The sequence below is a fragment of the Aulonocara stuartgranti genome, assembly GCF_965226115.1.
Source record: "Aulonocara stuartgranti genome assembly, chromosome: 13".
NCBI classification, from domain to species: domain Eukaryota; kingdom Metazoa; phylum Chordata; class Actinopteri; order Cichliformes; family Cichlidae; genus Aulonocara; species Aulonocara stuartgranti.
In genome coordinates, this window is record NC_138949.1 from 15,526,753 (window position 1) to 15,543,996 (window position 17,244).

General features: G+C 39.6%; 2 protein-coding genes across 5 annotated transcripts in view; one reads left to right on the forward strand and one right to left on the reverse strand.

Moving 5' to 3' along the window:
* The window catches only part of lmbrd1 (LMBR1 domain containing 1), a 48,803-nt gene extending 45,355 nt beyond the window's left edge, over positions 1–3,448 (forward strand). Inside the window, exons 15-16 of the mRNA XM_082557012.1 lie at positions 1,776–1,867; positions 2,008–3,448. Coding sequence (XP_082413138.1) covers positions 1,776–1,867; positions 2,008–2,118 — 203 coding nt within the window. The 3' untranslated portion in view covers positions 2,119–3,448. The remainder of the gene's footprint in view (positions 1–1,775; positions 1,868–2,007) is intronic.
* A 9,245-nt stretch (positions 3,449–12,693) lies between these two features.
* adgrb3 (adhesion G protein-coupled receptor B3) overlaps positions 12,694–17,244 on the reverse strand; it is a 116,956-nt gene continuing 112,405 nt past the window's right edge. For all 4 annotated transcript variants that reach the window (XM_082557178.1, XM_082557181.1, XM_082557179.1 and 1 more), the window contains 4 exons: positions 16,108–16,784; positions 15,942–15,977; positions 15,030–15,134; positions 12,694–13,734 (listed from right to left, as the gene is read on the reverse strand). In XM_082557178.1, the coding sequence (XP_082413304.1) occupies positions 13,546–13,734; positions 15,030–15,134; positions 15,942–15,977; positions 16,108–16,784 (1,007 nt within the window). In that variant the 3' untranslated portion in view covers positions 12,694–13,545. The remainder of the gene's footprint in view (positions 13,735–15,029; positions 15,135–15,941; positions 15,978–16,107; positions 16,785–17,244) is intronic.

Below are 17,244 nucleotides of genomic sequence, written 5' to 3' on the forward strand. Positions count from 1 at the left end.
GCATCTTTATCAGTTTTTACACAGTAGTTGGCAAAAGTGCAGTGCACACAAAAACTGAAATCAAATCGATATCTGTGTGAGCACTTTCTGCCTTTTCATTCTTAACACTCTACGGCACTCAAGGAAAATTCTGCCAGTGTATTTGAAATGGCACAGGCCCGTTCATTGAGTCATCGATTCAAAGCAAAGATATGAAGGCTATAAACCATTTTAAGATACAAATACCAGAGACGAAGCAGCCGTAGCAGTTTTTACTTTGTAATAACAGTAGGTACACAGCAAAATGGTTGTTTCTTATGTTTTCTGTCATCTCCGAGGCCACATACTTGTTGAATCACTATGTGCTGGGCTGTGTTTTCATCATAAGAGAATAACAAACAAAGTGCTTTCAAGCTTTTAGTTTTGTTCAGTATAAAAGTGGGCGGATGTTAAGGGGATAAAAAGTACACTTGCAAACAATGTTTCAAGGTGTTTGGCAGGTTTTCTGTGGCTTTAATTAGGGGATGTCATTCATTGGCCACACAGTCTGATTTAATGTCAAGTGGGCGAGAAAGGTAAAGTCATTACACAATTACCTATACATAAAGAAATTTACATATTTCCATACATCTATGTAAATACATCCATTTAATATCAGATGCTGCACAGCCTGAGCTGTCTTAAGAAACGTCATTTGAACAATATGCCTCTCTTCCCCCTGCACTTAGTCATTCTGCTGTCATTTCAAAGAAATCGACTGTCATCTTTTAACTCAAAGAAGCTTTGCTCTATGGCTTACCTTACCTAACCTTACCTTACCTCTATATGGACATAGGCCGTGTCTTTGTCAGTGGATGTAGAAATGATGATGACTTAGATCTCTGAATTGTACGAAACATTTCAGAGCACAATTTAAGATACTGGATTCAAACTCGTCAACTTGACACTTCATGGTTCCTGGTGCAAAATACAAAAATAGTCCAGTTTGTATTCTTTGGTTTGTTCTTCTTATAGCTGGAAATGGTTCTTTAGGAATCACTGCATATTTGGTGACCAGACTTGTGATGGATTCATATCTAAAGATCTGAAGTGCCTGAAATGTCTACTTATAACACAGTCATGAGCCTGAATTTGCGTCATCAGAGAATTGGGGTTACATGCATAACCCATAACCTATGGTTCACTGTCTTCACATTTGCTGGTGTCCTCTGTGGGCCCATGCTTTTGCCTTTTGGGGTTTCAGTGTGTTATAGTGGATATACTCTATTAAATGTTATATTTCATTCCAGTTTTATTCATTGGCTGAACCATATTCACACTGACAGTGACACAGCTTTCCTCTTTTCCGATGACTGGTTGTCTTTTTTAGTTACAATAACAAAATTGCCCGAGGCCCTGCTCCATGTAGTAACAGCAGCCTGTGTTGAGCTCTTAAGTTAATATAGACTACTTTATAACACAGGTGTATAACAAGTGATACACTTGTGCAATTATAAACAGAAAGCAGCAGTAGATGTGTCACATTTAATTGTGCTCCAGACCACAGAGAATCTATCTGTGTCATGCAGGCACCTCTCACCTAAAAACAATGAACCACTAGAGTGAAACTACTAAACCGTTTGGGCCCACATTAGTCAAGTATTGATTTTCAAGCCTGTCATTTGAATACACGACAGGTGTCCAAACAATACTGTGAGACAAATACTTCAAAGCGACTGCTTGATTTAAAACTTGCCACAGAGAGAAGACATTGCATATAGCCACTGTCATTAATGTTGTGCTTTTCTTCTTTTCAGATCAGTGCACTGTGACAAGGTCTTATCTTTTCCTTCACAAGTTCTGGTTCTTCAGCACCATCTACTACTTTGGGAACTGGGCTTTTATTGGAGTAAGTCCAAAGATATGAATGAGATGTCACTGTCTGCATTTTGAATTTATCGCTCAAGTCCTCAGCTAAATATTTTCCACATTAGCAATGAAATGAGCCTTGATATATTTTGTCATGTGTGCTTTCATCGTTGTTTTTAGGCTTTCCTCATTGGTCTGGTGGTGTCCTGCTGCAGAGGGAAGAAGTCTGTGATTGAAGGAGAAGTGGAGGCCGATGACTCAGACTTCAGTGATGATGAATACGTGCACTGAAAAAGCAGAATCACTGTTCACTTGTGTAGGTTTATAGATATCATAACCAACACTGAAAAGGGACTAGAAAGCACAATTTCATTAAGTAATGAATACAGATTTTTTTTTTCTTAAATATATTTTGTTTATTTTATTGTACAGCTATTTCATCTTTGGTTGAAGTTGACGCATGCCTCCCCTTAATTAGACCTCTCAACTGTATTTCTCCGTCAGTGTTACTAATGACAGGATACTGGAAGTGTTCTCCAAGTCAGTCCTACCTTAAAGTTAACTGTTAACTGAAATAAATTGGTTGTTTTTCAGCACACACATTTGTGAGTAGCAGCATAGATGCTTTTTTTTTTTTTTTTTTTAATCTAAGCTTTATTTGTGTAGAGCTCAGGTCTAAATGTGCTTTATAATCTTTCTGTATGCTTTCTAGACCTTTTACATGGTTTGGTTATCTACATATTAAGTTAAAATTCCAGTCGAACCTACACAAGCTGTTTCTGAAAAGCTAATTGGTATAAGAAAGACTAATAAATCCCAAGTGTTGACAGCAGTAGCACTTTTTGTCAGTTTATTTTGCTGATTTTTATCTGAGGTTAAAAATAGTGCGAGTGGATGCGCTGCATTAGTTATTGGCAGTCTGGGACCGTTATGCACAGTGAAATGTTACTCTACTTGCATACCTGCACTCTCTGTGTGTGTAATGTAAAGGACCAATTGTCTCTGCTGTATTTTCAAGGATTCAGTTAATTGTGGTTTTAATTATATGGGTTCAGCAGCTTTCTTCTCTTTATTGGTAGGAAAATAGTAAAATTACTAGAAAAGATAGAAATAAAAAAATGTGGATGTGACTTTCTTTTTAATTAAACTACTACTTCTCATTTTTGCCTGCACTTGAGAATTTATTAACAGCAAAAGTGGCAGATCTATTAATGGGCTTCTTTTAGACATACATATTAAAATCTTTGCAAGGTACTTATCTGTTTGAGGAAGATGATGAAAAACTGTAAATTTACTCTGGAAGCCAAGTGCTTGTGCCTCATGAATGTGTGTGACCATGATGGGGACACAACACTGGATATGCTAACCTAAATTAATCGCTCAGAAATCAGCCAGAATGAGTTTGAAATGTTTTTGTTTTGTTTTGGGTTGTTTTTGGTTTGATATTCGTGTTAGGTTTGTTGTCCTTTTGTGAGAATCAGTAGAGGGGATGCAGTGATGTGATGGTGATGATGATGACTGAAGCTGCATCATTTGTATACTTGCTCTTTATCGGTTGTGGAAGTTGTTTGAATATATAACGATGCCTGTGTTTAAAGAAATAAAGCTGTTTTAAACCCCATCATAATGCCTTTTTACATACAGTTTGTGTTCTCATTGAAACTATGTACGCCACTTTAAAACAAGAATCACCAATCTGCAAATAATAATGCATGTGCAAATGTCAATATATCGTTTTTTTGTAATACTTGTTACATGTTTCCCCTCATGCAGTAATAATTTCAGATGACATGTTTGTAAAGTATAAAATATAAATTACTAGATATTAAATATGTGAGAAATGTGGGATGTATATTTTCTCTGTCAAGATGAACACACACTGTTTCATTAATGTTGAGGCCTGATAATGTTCCATTGTGTGTTTCTGTATCAAGGCATGCTTTTGCTGCATTGACTGTGTGTTTGGCAGTGATCCCAATAACACACTTTCCAGATGGTATTACATGGTGGATCAAAATCTGCATTCGTAAGTCCATCCATTCTGACAAAATCTCACTGGATGAAATGAAACACAAAACAATGACAGAACTTCTACCGTGCTGTACAAATGTAGACAGTATTGTACCTCTGTCCTGCCCTCATTTCATACACTTCAAATCTGGATTCATCTCCCCATAAGACCTGATGCAGTTCAGTTCTTGTGTAATTTGTCATATCTACTTTCTCCTTGTTTCCCTCTTTACACTATAATTAGTTCATTTCCTTTTTTTAACCCGTATTTCTTTCAAATATCGACTGTTCCTCATCAATAAGGCAAAAGTATTTTCTTCTCCGCTTACTTGATTGATGGAAGAATTCATAGAATACTTGATTACTAAAATAACTGATAGCTCTAGCCCTGTGATGGACTAGAGCTATCAGCAAACTGCCAAAACTGCTTTTATAGAGGGTCTCAAACTCAATCAATTAATCATGTGTATTTGATTTGCGGATGTTCTTAGTTTTTGTTAAATAAATAATGACAGGGTGTTAAATGTCATGTTTTGGAGTTTATCTGAGTTGTATTTACCTCATTGTAAGACCTTCTAGGGCCCAGATAAGGCGTAAAACCTTAGATTTGAAATAGGTTGTACGTTCTTTTTATCTTGACTATATTTACTCATATGTTTAATTACAGTATGTAGTATGTCCTGATTTTGTATGTGATTGTACTGTCATCTTGACAGTGCCAGGACATTTGGGGATATAATTTCCTTGCCAGAGAGACAAAATGTCACCACTGGTAATTCTAGGTTAGTGTGTGAATAATGGAGTTTGATAAACCTGAAAACCTCATCTACCAAAAATGTATTTTCTGCAACATGTCGACACGAATCAGAGGCAACAAGCAGCCGGGCTGTCAGAAGACACCAAACAAGATGCTCGGGTCATTGTGCGCCGAAAAAGCTCTGCTGGCCTGCCCTTTCAGGTCTCCCAAAATAGAAACAACCAACCAAATAGGGTGATGAACAACAAAAAAATACATCTCAGTACATATAGCACTCACTCAAAGTTTCAGGATAAGTCAGATCCAATTCTTTCCAACTCCTTTCCACAGCCCAGTGCTCGACTCTGACTATATGTATGCAGTGTAGTTCTTTGCATCACCGTATACCTCATGTTATGTCTACAAAAAACATGCAATGTGGATTTTATGACGTCTTTCATAGTGTAAAGTCCGTCTTTAATATAAAAGGATTGAAGCATTAAAAACTGTGCAGCACATTATTGTATTTGCTGACTAATGCTGGGACAATTATCAGAGTGTGGTCCGACACAAGCAGGAACTCTGAAGTTTATAACAATCAGGAATTCTGTAAACATGAAAGTGCATTCTGCATTGCCACCACAGCAATATTAAACGTTTTAGCATAATAAAGACGTGTATCAAATTAGAGTGGCACTTAAATACATTCGCCACTGGATTAGGATAAAACTGCGTCAGATGGATTTGCATGGAATTTTGTGTGCATATCCAATTAGAGTTTGAGGTATGCATACCTTGTCATAACTATTGTGCAAACCTGCTTTGAGTTAAGCCATTATACGATATGCCACCCCCACATTTCACTAATAGACTAACTAAGCCTTGAGCCAAAAACACGAGCCCGAGGACCCTAGCAGAAAGGATCGTGTGATCAACATGTCAGATCAGAGGATCTGTCGCTGTTTAGAGCGCAACTTTTCTTGTTATCCCTCGTATTCAAAAGCCAGTCTTGTCTCATCTTCTTTTCTTTCTTTGCTGCACATCTTCCAAAGCTCCACTCACAACTTTCTTTGGGAAAACACTTTAATGAAAAAATGAAGGAATTCATGCAGGAAAATAAAACTATCTTGACATGGAGCTACAGTATTAAATATACCTGAAGGTCATACATGTCAAATGCATTTGATCATGTTTGGTTTTGTCTACAATATGTGTATGTGTTCATATATTGCTATAATCTCCATTTGATTTCCCTGTCTTAATAATTTGCATGTGTTAAATGTGGACTCATTCTGTAATTTAAACCAATATTTAAACTTGTCAGAAAAATGGCAAAAAGAAGCAATCAAATCTTATTTTAGAGTCGGACAGATACAAAATCTTAATTTTTCGATTCATTACATCCTTGCTTGCATAAATTATTATATTTGCTTCCAAACCCGGAATATTCAAACAAAAAACACAAAGGTAACCCAAACAAGCTGGCCACTGTTTGGGTCTTTTTTCACAAAAGGCAAATATGATTTTGTGGAGAACTGCAGGTACCAGGAGGAATTAGAAAACACTGCAGCTATTGTCATGGGCCTCTGTACCCATCATCGCTCTTACTGCTCCACACAACAACAGACCTTAGAGCATTACACAGTGCATGGCAAGTACCTGCCCAAGAATGTTCCAGAGTTTTCTTTTTTTACAAGCTTTCAAAACTTTTTTCTTTACTTCCAGTGCAACTGTTGTTTAAAGTTTTCAGCACAAAAGTCTTCATATTTTGCTTCCAAGGACCCAGACTTCCTTTTTTTTTCAAGTGATCTCGAGCTGTAGTTCTCCGAGCTTTCTGAGTTGTTCAAAGTCTTTCAAAGTTTCTTTGGACATTAGCTGCTTTTTCACTCATGTAGTTCTTGATACCGATCATTTTCAGACATCAATATGTACAGTCAGGAGAGAGGTACAACAATGAGTGTGTACAGCCATCTGTAAAAACATGCTGGAGAGATTGATGTGGCTCAGAGTTGCATTTGATGGAATAATAAACTCTGGAAAATGTACCATCACATTTTGATCCATCATGAAATTCCATTATGAAAGCACCTGATTGGCAACAGCTTCATTTTTCAGCATGATGGTCATCCCAAACACACAGTAGTTTGCAGTAAATGCATTCCTTGATAGAAAAAAACAAGTCATATATAAATCATAGACTGGCCTCCCTAGAGCCTGGAACGTGGAGCCACAGAACTATTCCTGAAGACTGTCATTGCCTAAGAGAGTTCACACTGGGCAGAAGAATAAAGTTGGTCATACAAATATTGCATTTCAAACCTGTTAGAATTGTACTCTGTTTTTGCCTTATATACTATATTTCCAGTTATATTTGCAATTGTTTCCATAATTGCTGCACCTCTATTTCCTGGCAAAATATAAAGAAATGAGAGATGACTCAAGACAGCACTGTATACAGTGGGGCAAAAAAGTATTTAGTCAGCCACCGATTGTGCAAGTTCCCCCATTTAAAATGATGACAGAGGTCAGTAATTTGCACCAGAGGTACACTTCAACTGTGAGAGACAGAATGTGAAAAAAAAATCCATGAATTCACATGGTAGGATTTGTAAAGAATTTATTCGTAAATCAGGGTGGAAAATAAGTATTTGGTCACCTCAAACAAGGAAAATCTCTGGCTCTCACAGACCTGTAACGTCTTCTGTAAGAAGCTTTTCTGTCCCCCACTCGTTACCTGTATGAATGGCACCTGTTTGAACTCATCATCTGTATAAAAGACACCTGTCCACAGCCTCAAACAGTCAGACTCCAAACTCCGCCATGGCCAAGACCAAAGAGCTTTCGAAGGACACCAGGAAAAGTATTGTAGACCTGCACCAGACTGGGAAGAGTGAATCTACAATAGGCAAGCAGCTTGGTGTGAAAAAATCAACTGTGGGAGCAATCATCAGAAAATGGAAGACATACAAGACCACTGATAATCTCCCTCGATCTGGGGCTCCACGCAAGATCTCATCCCGTGGGGTCAAAATGATCATGAGAATGGTGAGCAAAGATCCCAGAACCACACGGGGGGACCTGGTGAATGACCTGCAGAGAGCTGGGACCAAAGTAACAAAGGTCACCATCAGTAACACACTACAACGGCAGGGAATCAAATCCCGCAGTGCCAGACGTGTTCCGCTGCTGAAGCCAGTGCATGTCCAGGCCCGTCTGAAGTTTGCCAGAGAGCACATGGATGATACAGCAGAGGATTGGGAGAATGTCATGTGGTCAGATGAAACCAAAGTAGAACTTTTTGGTATAAACTCAACTCGTCGTGTTTGGAGGAAGAAGAATACTGAGTTGCATCCCAAGAACACCATACCTACTGTGAAGCATGGGGGTGGAAACATCATGCTATGGGGCTGTTTTTCTGCCAAGGGGACAGGACGACTGATCCGTGTTAAGGACAGAATGAATGGGGCCATGTATCGTGAGATTTTGAGCCAAAACCTCCTTCCATCAGTGAGAACTTTGAAGATGAAACGAGGCTGGGTCTTCCAACATGACAATGATCCAAAACACACCGCCCAGGCAACAAAGGAGTGGCTCCGTAAGAAGCATTTGAAAGTCCTGGAGTGGCCTAGCCAGTCTCCACACCTCAACCCCATAGAAAATCTGTGGCGGGAGTTGAAAGTCCGTGTTGCTCGGCGACAGCCCCAAAACATCACTGCTCTCGAGAAGATCTGCATGGAGGAATGGGCCAAAATACCAGCTACTGTGTGTGCGAACCTGGTAAAGACCTATAGTAAACGTTTGACCTCTGTTATTGCCAACAAAGGTTATGTTACAAAGTATTGAGTTGTATTTTTGTTATTGACCAAATACTTATTTTCCACCCTGATTTACGAATAAATTCTTTACAAATCCTACCATGTGAATTCATGGATTTTTTTTCCACATTCTGTCTCTCACAGTTGAAGTGTACCTCTGGTGCAAATTACTGACCTCTGTCATCATTTTAGGTGGGGGAACTTGCACAATCGGTGGCTGACTAAATACTTTTTTGCCCCACTGTATGTGGTGCCCGAGCTAAAGTAACAACGCCAAGTTTCTAAATAACGACATGATAACACAGAAATGTTTTTTAAAAATTAAAATACCTTCAAATCTGTAAAATTACAGCCAGGTATTCCAGATTATGATCATAATCTCCTTAGAGACTAACAGGTCTGCTCTGGGTCCTGGTGGCCTTTTTGCAACCCAAGATGTTGGACAAACCTTTGCTTGGCTTTTAAAAAATACCCTCAAATCATTTCAAACCACTCATTTCTCTATTATGAAGATAACCTACAAAGTGTGTGGATTTCAAATTCGTCCAGGACTGACTGCACCAGCAAATTCAACCCAAGAGCAAACCATCTGCTGTTTTCACAGCAGTCTTCAGAACTATTCCTGAAGCTCACTTCCTTTAAGAAGTCTTCAGAAAAGACTCTTGGCTACCAAGAAACCAAAAAAAGAGAGAAATCATCACAGAATTTTCAGACATCTCCTGAAATTGTAGGTTTCAAAGGGCATGCGTCTCCAAGCAGGACGACACTTCACAAATTTCCCCTGCATAAGAGACCAGGAAGAAACACTTTGCCATCTGAAAGAAACTTAAAACAAGAGTTTGACACAAACAGGCAAAGAGCAGAACTTTTGGAATATGGATTGTGGATTGACAAATCAGTGTGGCCACAGTATCATTTAACATTTTAGAAGAATAACCTGAAATCCTCTGTAAAGTGTGGTGGGCAAAATGTTAGTGTTTCTGTTCAGTTATGCAATATTTATATATTTCAAGAATAACCAATGATTTCCATGGGGTGTAGAGTTCCTTTTTTTCAAATCACTGTATTGGCTCATTGAAAAGTAAACAACACACAGACCTGTATGTTTAAATATCACAACTGTCCAAACATTGCACCATTTTTCATTTTGATTTTGTCCTTCATAACTTTTGCCTGGATGTATTTTTCACTTTTTTTCCTTTTTTTTGTGTGGCCCCAAGTCTTTCCTCTGGGCTCTAACTCCTCTGAAAGGCCCTTGATAGACGAGCAGTTTGCCTTTCCCCTCAGCGATGCCTCCAGAGAGCAAAGTGACACAGGATCAATGTAATTATGTTGATTCAGTGTTTGTAGCCCCAAAGCAGGTTAACCTCAGTGCTCTCACGGGCCTGTGGGACCTGCCACTCACTATCGAACTAAGAACATCCAGCAGGTCAACATATATCAGCTTGATTTAAAAACAACTAAATAACATCACTTTCCACTTCCAGAGACACGGAGTGTGAGCAGGAATCAATGTGAAGCTCGTGTATAAAAAAAAAAATCAAAATACCCTGCAGGATTCTCACAAAATGACTGTCCAAGTGTGAAATATTAGAAGTCATCATCACGTTCTTACCCATATTACTTTCATTAACTGAGCCAAAGAGAATCTCTGCCAAAGCAACGCTTCACAGAGAATGAAGTAATTTCTCATTAAATGACATTAGAAGCTGTTCTTGTATTAGTGTTTAAACACAAAATGCTTTGTGTGACGCACAGGCAGCATGTGATGGTCCTCTTGTTAAAATTGGGGACTGCATATACAAATAGAGGGGTTTGTTTTTGAAAATTTGATATTTCAATACAGATGGTAATATTGTTAATCGGGGAAATCTCTAAGTGATTTGCATTAAAGCTGCTGTATTTTTGTTATTTTAAAACTCCTCTTTGACGATTCTTGACACTGAGATTATTCACCCAGTAGTACTATTAAAAATAAATAAAAAGAGGACCAACACAAACACAAACTTGCCATCTTTAGAACACCTCATTAACTCTGGAAGTTAAAACATACATGGAAATACAGTATATAAGGCAATAACAGAGTCAGTACAATTCTAACAAGCATAAAAGTCAAAGTCAATATTTGCATGACAGCCTGAACTCTCTAAAGCAAGTATTCTTGTCATTTCTTTAAGTAGTCTTCAAGAATAGTTCTCCAGCCTTCTTAAAAGACATTCAAATGTGCTCTCTTCTTTAGAAGTTTGCATTTTCTGTGAAAATGATCCCACTCTGCTTCAGTAATGTTGAGGTCCAAGTTCTGGGGAGGCCAATCCATGACTGATAGTTTTCCATTGTGTGTGTTTTCTATCCAGCATTGTGTTTGTGATCATTGATATGCTGACAAACAAAGGTGTTTCCAGATGTTTTTGCATGGTGGATCAAAATCTGACTGTACTTTTCTGTGTATAATTTCATCCATTAGCCTCCATGTTTTACAGATGGCTGTAGATATGGTTGTGTGAATGTATGCGTGAATGGGTAGATGACTGGATATGTAAAGCGCTTTGGGGTCCTTAGGGACTAGTAAAGCGCTATATAAATACAGGCCATTTACCATTTGTACCTCTTGCCTGACCTTGTCTGTACATGCTGATGATGATTTGAACCAAAAATTTCAAATTTGGATTCATCACTCCATCATCCATCATCAGTATCATGGAGTGATAAGAATTACTTAAGGATTATGCACCATTCCAGTAAAAGCATTTCTAATGAGGCTTCAGTGAAGACTAGCTGAATCAACTAACGGGCCAGAAGCATCTCTCAGGTCCAGTGTCAGGTCTTTTCTGGTTTTTATTTTGGTTTTTTTCTTTTTGGCTGACTTTGAGATATTGTTCATCTGCTGTAGATTTTAGGCCTGCTACTTTTGTTCTATACAGTTTCCTCAAATTTTGTTAAGGACACACTACACCATGCCGAGATTTACCAGGTTTTGCTTTAATAGCTCTTTGGATTCACTTTGTTGCCATGTTTCATAGTCAGCTAAAAACTGGAATAATTGATGTCTTTTTGTGACAGTTAGTAACAAAGTGTCTGAAGATTTGCTAAATTGTCTGTTATGTAGACACAACACTGGTTCACCCCTTGAATATGCTTTTATATGCTTGAATGATTCATAGGTCAGTGTTAAGTGGCTTCACAAAAAAACAAAAGAATGAAAAAAAGACCTTCAGAAAGCCTGGAGAACTATCACTCAAAACCACTTTAAAAAATGACAAGAAAGCCTGGCTCCTTGGATCTAAAGAAATAAGGGGCAGTTTAAAACTTTTGTACAGTACTGTATTCAGTCCAGAAATGGCCTTTAAATAAAACAACATGGTACAATCTAGTGTGCCTTTTTTATATTGGTTACAAATGCACTCTGGCTGTAAAACTGTTTTGTGATGAACTCTCAATACTTGAACCCACAAGCTATGCACTTATTGTATATGCATTTAGGGCGTTGTGTGAAAAATAGGGCCTCCTGCACAGGCAAGGGGGAGATGGCAATATGTTTAAAAGCACTGTAATGGATGCTGCTTCATTAATAGGGAATAAAAAAACTCTTACAGCACCGGCAACAGGCTGGAGTACTGTATATAATTAACCTAATTATGTCTGGTAGTCTAAATTGAAATGCACTGTAAATTTAGATATTAACGTCTAGACCAAGCTCTGCTCTTAATCATCTTAATTTATGTTGGGACGACATCAAACCGCAGCCGAGTCTTCGTGTTTAATGGACGGACCCCCCTTTTTCGCCTCCGGTCCTTGCTCTTCACTGACACTTCCTCCTCCTCCTCCTCTTTGCTGGACTCCTGTTTCCCGGGAGGGGATGAGGTGGCGACTGGGTTCGGGGGTGGGCACATACTGGAGCTCTCACGCCATTCATTCAGCTGTACGGCACTCACCACCAGACAGAGCAAACAAGATTTTCCCTGAGCCCTCACAGCCTCTCCCCATTAGTGCTCTGTCTGGGCCTGTCTGTCTGAGAAAACAGACGTTATTAGCCGAACCTTCTGGAGGCACAGAGCCATATTAAGGCTTTAAATGTTTCCTATCCAAATGCAGAAATTTCATATGAGTTTATGAGCCGAGGCAGGAAACTTTCCATGTCAAACCTTCCACAGCAGTGTTACACGAGGCACTTTTTTTGACAGTTCACATCAAGCCGGGAGTAAATTGGATATTGAACAAAAGCAATTTATAGCACGAATCTTAATCTCTTAACCAAGCATGTCACAGCCACCCAACGCCATAAACTTGACACAACCTCTGAAGCAGTACGAACATATTTCCTCTTTTATTTACATTCCTTTTCAAATGTTAACATTTTTCGCTATAACTTTTTGATCAGGTTGGCATTTTTTTTCTCATTAAAATAAATTGGCACAAGTAAAACATATGTAGACAAAAGTTTATTTACACCATACAACATTTTGTTTTTAAATATTTTATACAGAGCTGCAGATGAGAGAGCTTGCTGGGATCCTTCAAGCAGATTCTGCAGTAATAAAGTTGTGAAATATATTATTTATATAAAAGTGAGTATTATCTTTATTGCATTTAAAGCAATGAAGAATGTAGCTTGACAAACATTCATTTTAATATGACAGAAAAAATCCTCTTTGCCTCCCATGTTTTATATTATAAAGTAAAAAGTGTAGTAATGGCCAAACAGACTGTTATAAACTTTTTAAAAACCTGCATAAATATATACATTGTGCTCCCGGGTCTAGTTTTAGGAAATCAAAACTAGACCCGATGAAGCTGGGACCACATGGCATGTCTTTGCTTTGTGAGGTTTACCTTTTTTTTTTAATCCGCTTTCTTTTCGCCAATTCCTCAAAAGATAATTCGAAACACATGATGGTAAATATTGTACACCAGGCTGCCCCACACTAAGTACACTAGTGAGAATACAAAAAGTAACACTGATGTTTTTATCCCTTTTTTTTTCTTCTTTTTTTCTCTCTCACCAGTCCTTATATTGTATTGGCACATAATGTCCCTGCCACACTCGTATTATCCAGATATGTATGCCAAGGCTGTTAGAAAAGTCTGTTGCTTTGTTCAGTGCAAATTACATCCCCTTTTCTCCTCATTTCCTAGTTTGCATTTCACCTTCTCCGCCCTCTAGACCTCTGTTTGGAAGTCTCCCTCCTGGACATCTAAGGGTAAGTTGACACACTTTTCCCACTCTGCAGGCGTCATCTCCAGTGAGTCCTTGGTGTCAGATTCTAGTACATTCATAGTGGCGTAGTTCTGGTACTCACAGGCTGGATTGTAGCTCTCCCATGGGTTCTTGTTTGGCATTGCCTTGTCCTGTGAACATGGCCGGTGGGGTGTGATGTTAGTGGCATGATATCCTCTGCAGCTAAACCATTTTCTGTCTTTTACATAGTTGAAAGTCAGTTCACTCAAAAGGGCATTATCTGAACTCATATATGAACCCACTTCTAATTGAAAATAATGGATTAATGCTGTGGAAAGCATCAAATAACAAAAGATAATGGTAGTGTATTAAAGGTGAACATGCTTACGCTATTATCATGGAGTCATAGCAGAACTGTGTTTTCCCAAAGTTCTAAAACTGCTTTATTATATGGGCTCCATATGTGAGCCATTCATCTGAATGTGCTCTTACTGAGAGTCCCAAAGATGCTATTGCAAATAAAGGAGAGAAGCTGCTCCCAGTCAGGGAATATAAAATGGATACTAATGTCTGCAGCCAGCTCTGCAGTAGATTCATTTAGGTAAAAAAAAAAAAAAAAAAAAAGAAAAAGAGAGAGAAAAAGAAAAAAATGGGGGAGTGAGAATGTGCTGTAGTTTTCTATACAAAAGATCCTGTATTGGTAACTAAGCAACAGGCCTTGAATTACATTGTACTGTAGGGCTGATTGAAAAGGGATTATATGCGACCAAAGGTACTGACATATCCTTTTATCAGATGTGTTTGGTCACCAACCCAATTTGTGCTTTCAGTATAAACATTAAATGCTGCTTGCGTGAGGCAGACGCGTGAAGCCTTATATCCTCACAGTCTGCAGCTGTAGTCAGGTGCGAAGACAGATGGTAAGACTTTTGATTTGCAGCGAGGTCAGGACTAATTCATAGAAGCAGCCTGACTTCTGGACCGAGCGTGATAAAGGAACGTTTCCCCCCCACACACACACACAGCCGCCAGAGGAGTGCAACGGCATTAAGGTCAAAGTTGTATACGATGCTGATAGATTAAATAATCTGCCATGCATTTATGGAAAAAATGATGGTGTTGCTAAGTAGATAAATGTGCATGTAAATAAAAGTGCATTCATGGCCTTGCATTGGAATGGATGCACTCTACTGCGACAAGAAAACCAAAGGTCCTTTTTCCCCTGGCCTCGTGGAAAAAATGCTTCAATGCTTTTAAGGGTCGGCCCCCGTCACTCAGCCTTTGCCAGCTGCTGGCAGGCCCGCTGCTTTACTGGACGGTTCACTTCTGCATGTACTTTAGCTACATAACCACTCATTTGCACAATCACACACTATGTGTCCTGCACCGGGTATCTAAATAGAGTATTTGGATATTGCTCTGTTTCACTGGCTGACCGCCACCCCCCTGGTTTCCTGTTACTCACCATGCTGCCCATATTTGGTATGTCTCGAAATCGGTCCAGGGTTTGAAATTTCTGATTCAGTTCCTGGAACAGCTCCATGTGTCTTTTCCTGGTGTGCATGACTTTCTGCAATAGCAAGGGTTTTTCTTTTGGTATTGACAGCCAATAATGGAAATGCATCTTCCTCCCCACCCCCTCCAGCTCTGCTCAATTTGTTAGTGTCATGGTAGTTTACTTATAGGCCAGGTTTGAAACAAATCTACCTGTCACTGCATATACACAAGTGACTGCCAAAATAAAGGAAACAGCACTGTAATTAAAGTTAGGGTTAGAGGACACTGAAACGCTGAATAACCTACACTCTTAGTTTTGTTGGTGTCAGGGAAACCCTCGTAATCAAACCTTGGCACTAATTTTCCATTTAAGCCCAAGCTAAAAGAAAACACACCCCAAGCCAAACTAGATGCCATGTTTCCTTGATTTTGACAGAGTTTACAATATATATGCAGCAAAGCCTGATTTAACATTGCAAAGGAAATGCAATAACCTGCCAAAGGGGGTTTGACTATGTGTTTGCAAGCCAATAAAATCACTGCTGAAACCAGTGGTAAAAATCAGATGTGAAATGTGCAAATGACTTTAAAAGCATACATTTTGGAAATCAACATATAGCTAATGGATGTAGGAGATGGAGGAGGACAAAATGTAGATGAGAACTGTTGCCCTGTTTGTCAGTTGACAGCCTTGCTTTTACCTTAACTACACAGCGTGCCAATAAATCTCACTGAGTCAAGGCTGTGTAACTCCAATAAGCTTAAGAGGCACAACAAGAACTAGTAAATCAAATGACAAACACAACTGCAAAAATGGCCTTTCTCTGCATAAAAAGCTAGATGCATGTACCAAGGAAGGAAACATTATGGTTTTACATACCTCAAAGTCCAGATCGGAGTAACGTGACTTTCTTCTCTGTAAACAGAAAATCGGAAAGTATTATGAAGCAGCCATGGGCCCCAATACAGATGTTTGGAGTATTTTAACATAAAAGTGTTAAAGTGCAACTGAATCTTCTGTGCTTCATCCACATGAGCATATGTACCTCCAGAGAGCTCATAGATATTGTTGACCCTGTCTCACTCCTAGAAAGCCCCGTGGATTCCTCCATTTCAGCGAGGAAGTTCTTAACAGCCGTGCGAGGTTCAAAGGGCAGGTTTTGCATCTGCTCTGGAGCGCTCGGATACTGCTGCTCCAGGTTCACATTCATGTGGTCCATGCCTGACGGGTTGATATTGAAGTCAGGGCTCATCTTGTAATGCATTAGCCTCTCGTGTGGCAGTGTATCCATAGTGATGTTCATCTTGGTGTCGTCTTTCAGGATGGTGGGCACGTTACCCGACCCCGACACGGCTGCGGAGGCACGGGGCATGACTATGTAGTCTGTCTCCATCATCTGACTCTGCATGGGATGGCCCTCCTTGTTGTGGATGCCCATGTCTTGGTCGCTCTGGCGCAGGGCGTCGTCGGTGCAAAGGTAAACGGTGCGGCGAATGTCGGCGGTGGTGTCCACCATGCACTGCTCTTTCAGCTCGCCCATTCCCATCGGCATGTGCAGAGCGGAAGGCTGCTGGATAATCACTTTGGAGATGATGTTGCCAGGCAGTGTGGAGTAGTTGAGGCCCTCGGGGGCCTTCTCGTCCTCCTCATCATTGAGGGAAATGCGGGAGAGGGTGCCTGTTATGGTGGCGGCGCGACAAGAGCCCATGTCTTTGTGGAGTGCTGCGGGGCAGGGTGATACAAGGATTAGTTGGAATTTCTCAGTAATGGGTGTCAGACTCTGTTTTATATTTTTCAGCATGTGACTGAAAGAACAAGGGGATTCAAATCAATGCGAAAGAACTCTCGGCGGAATATGCAGTACAGAGGGAATAAAGTACGGGATAAATAACTGTGAATATGCACCGAGTGTGACATCACGCCCAAATACAAAGGGACACAACAGCAGACACTGCTGTCTCTCGAGGATATTACTGTAAATGGGCTCATATAGTTTCATCCATCCCTGAAACTCCCTCCGCCATTCAGAGTACAGCATTTCACATCCTAATCCAAACTTAGTAATTGCTGGTGAACTTGTCCTGTGAAAAATATTCTACCAAGGAGCAGATATCTATTCCAAAATACCCTCTGGTTATAGGAAACACTGAATCCTCCCCTGTGTGTATTTTAATCTTTGCCT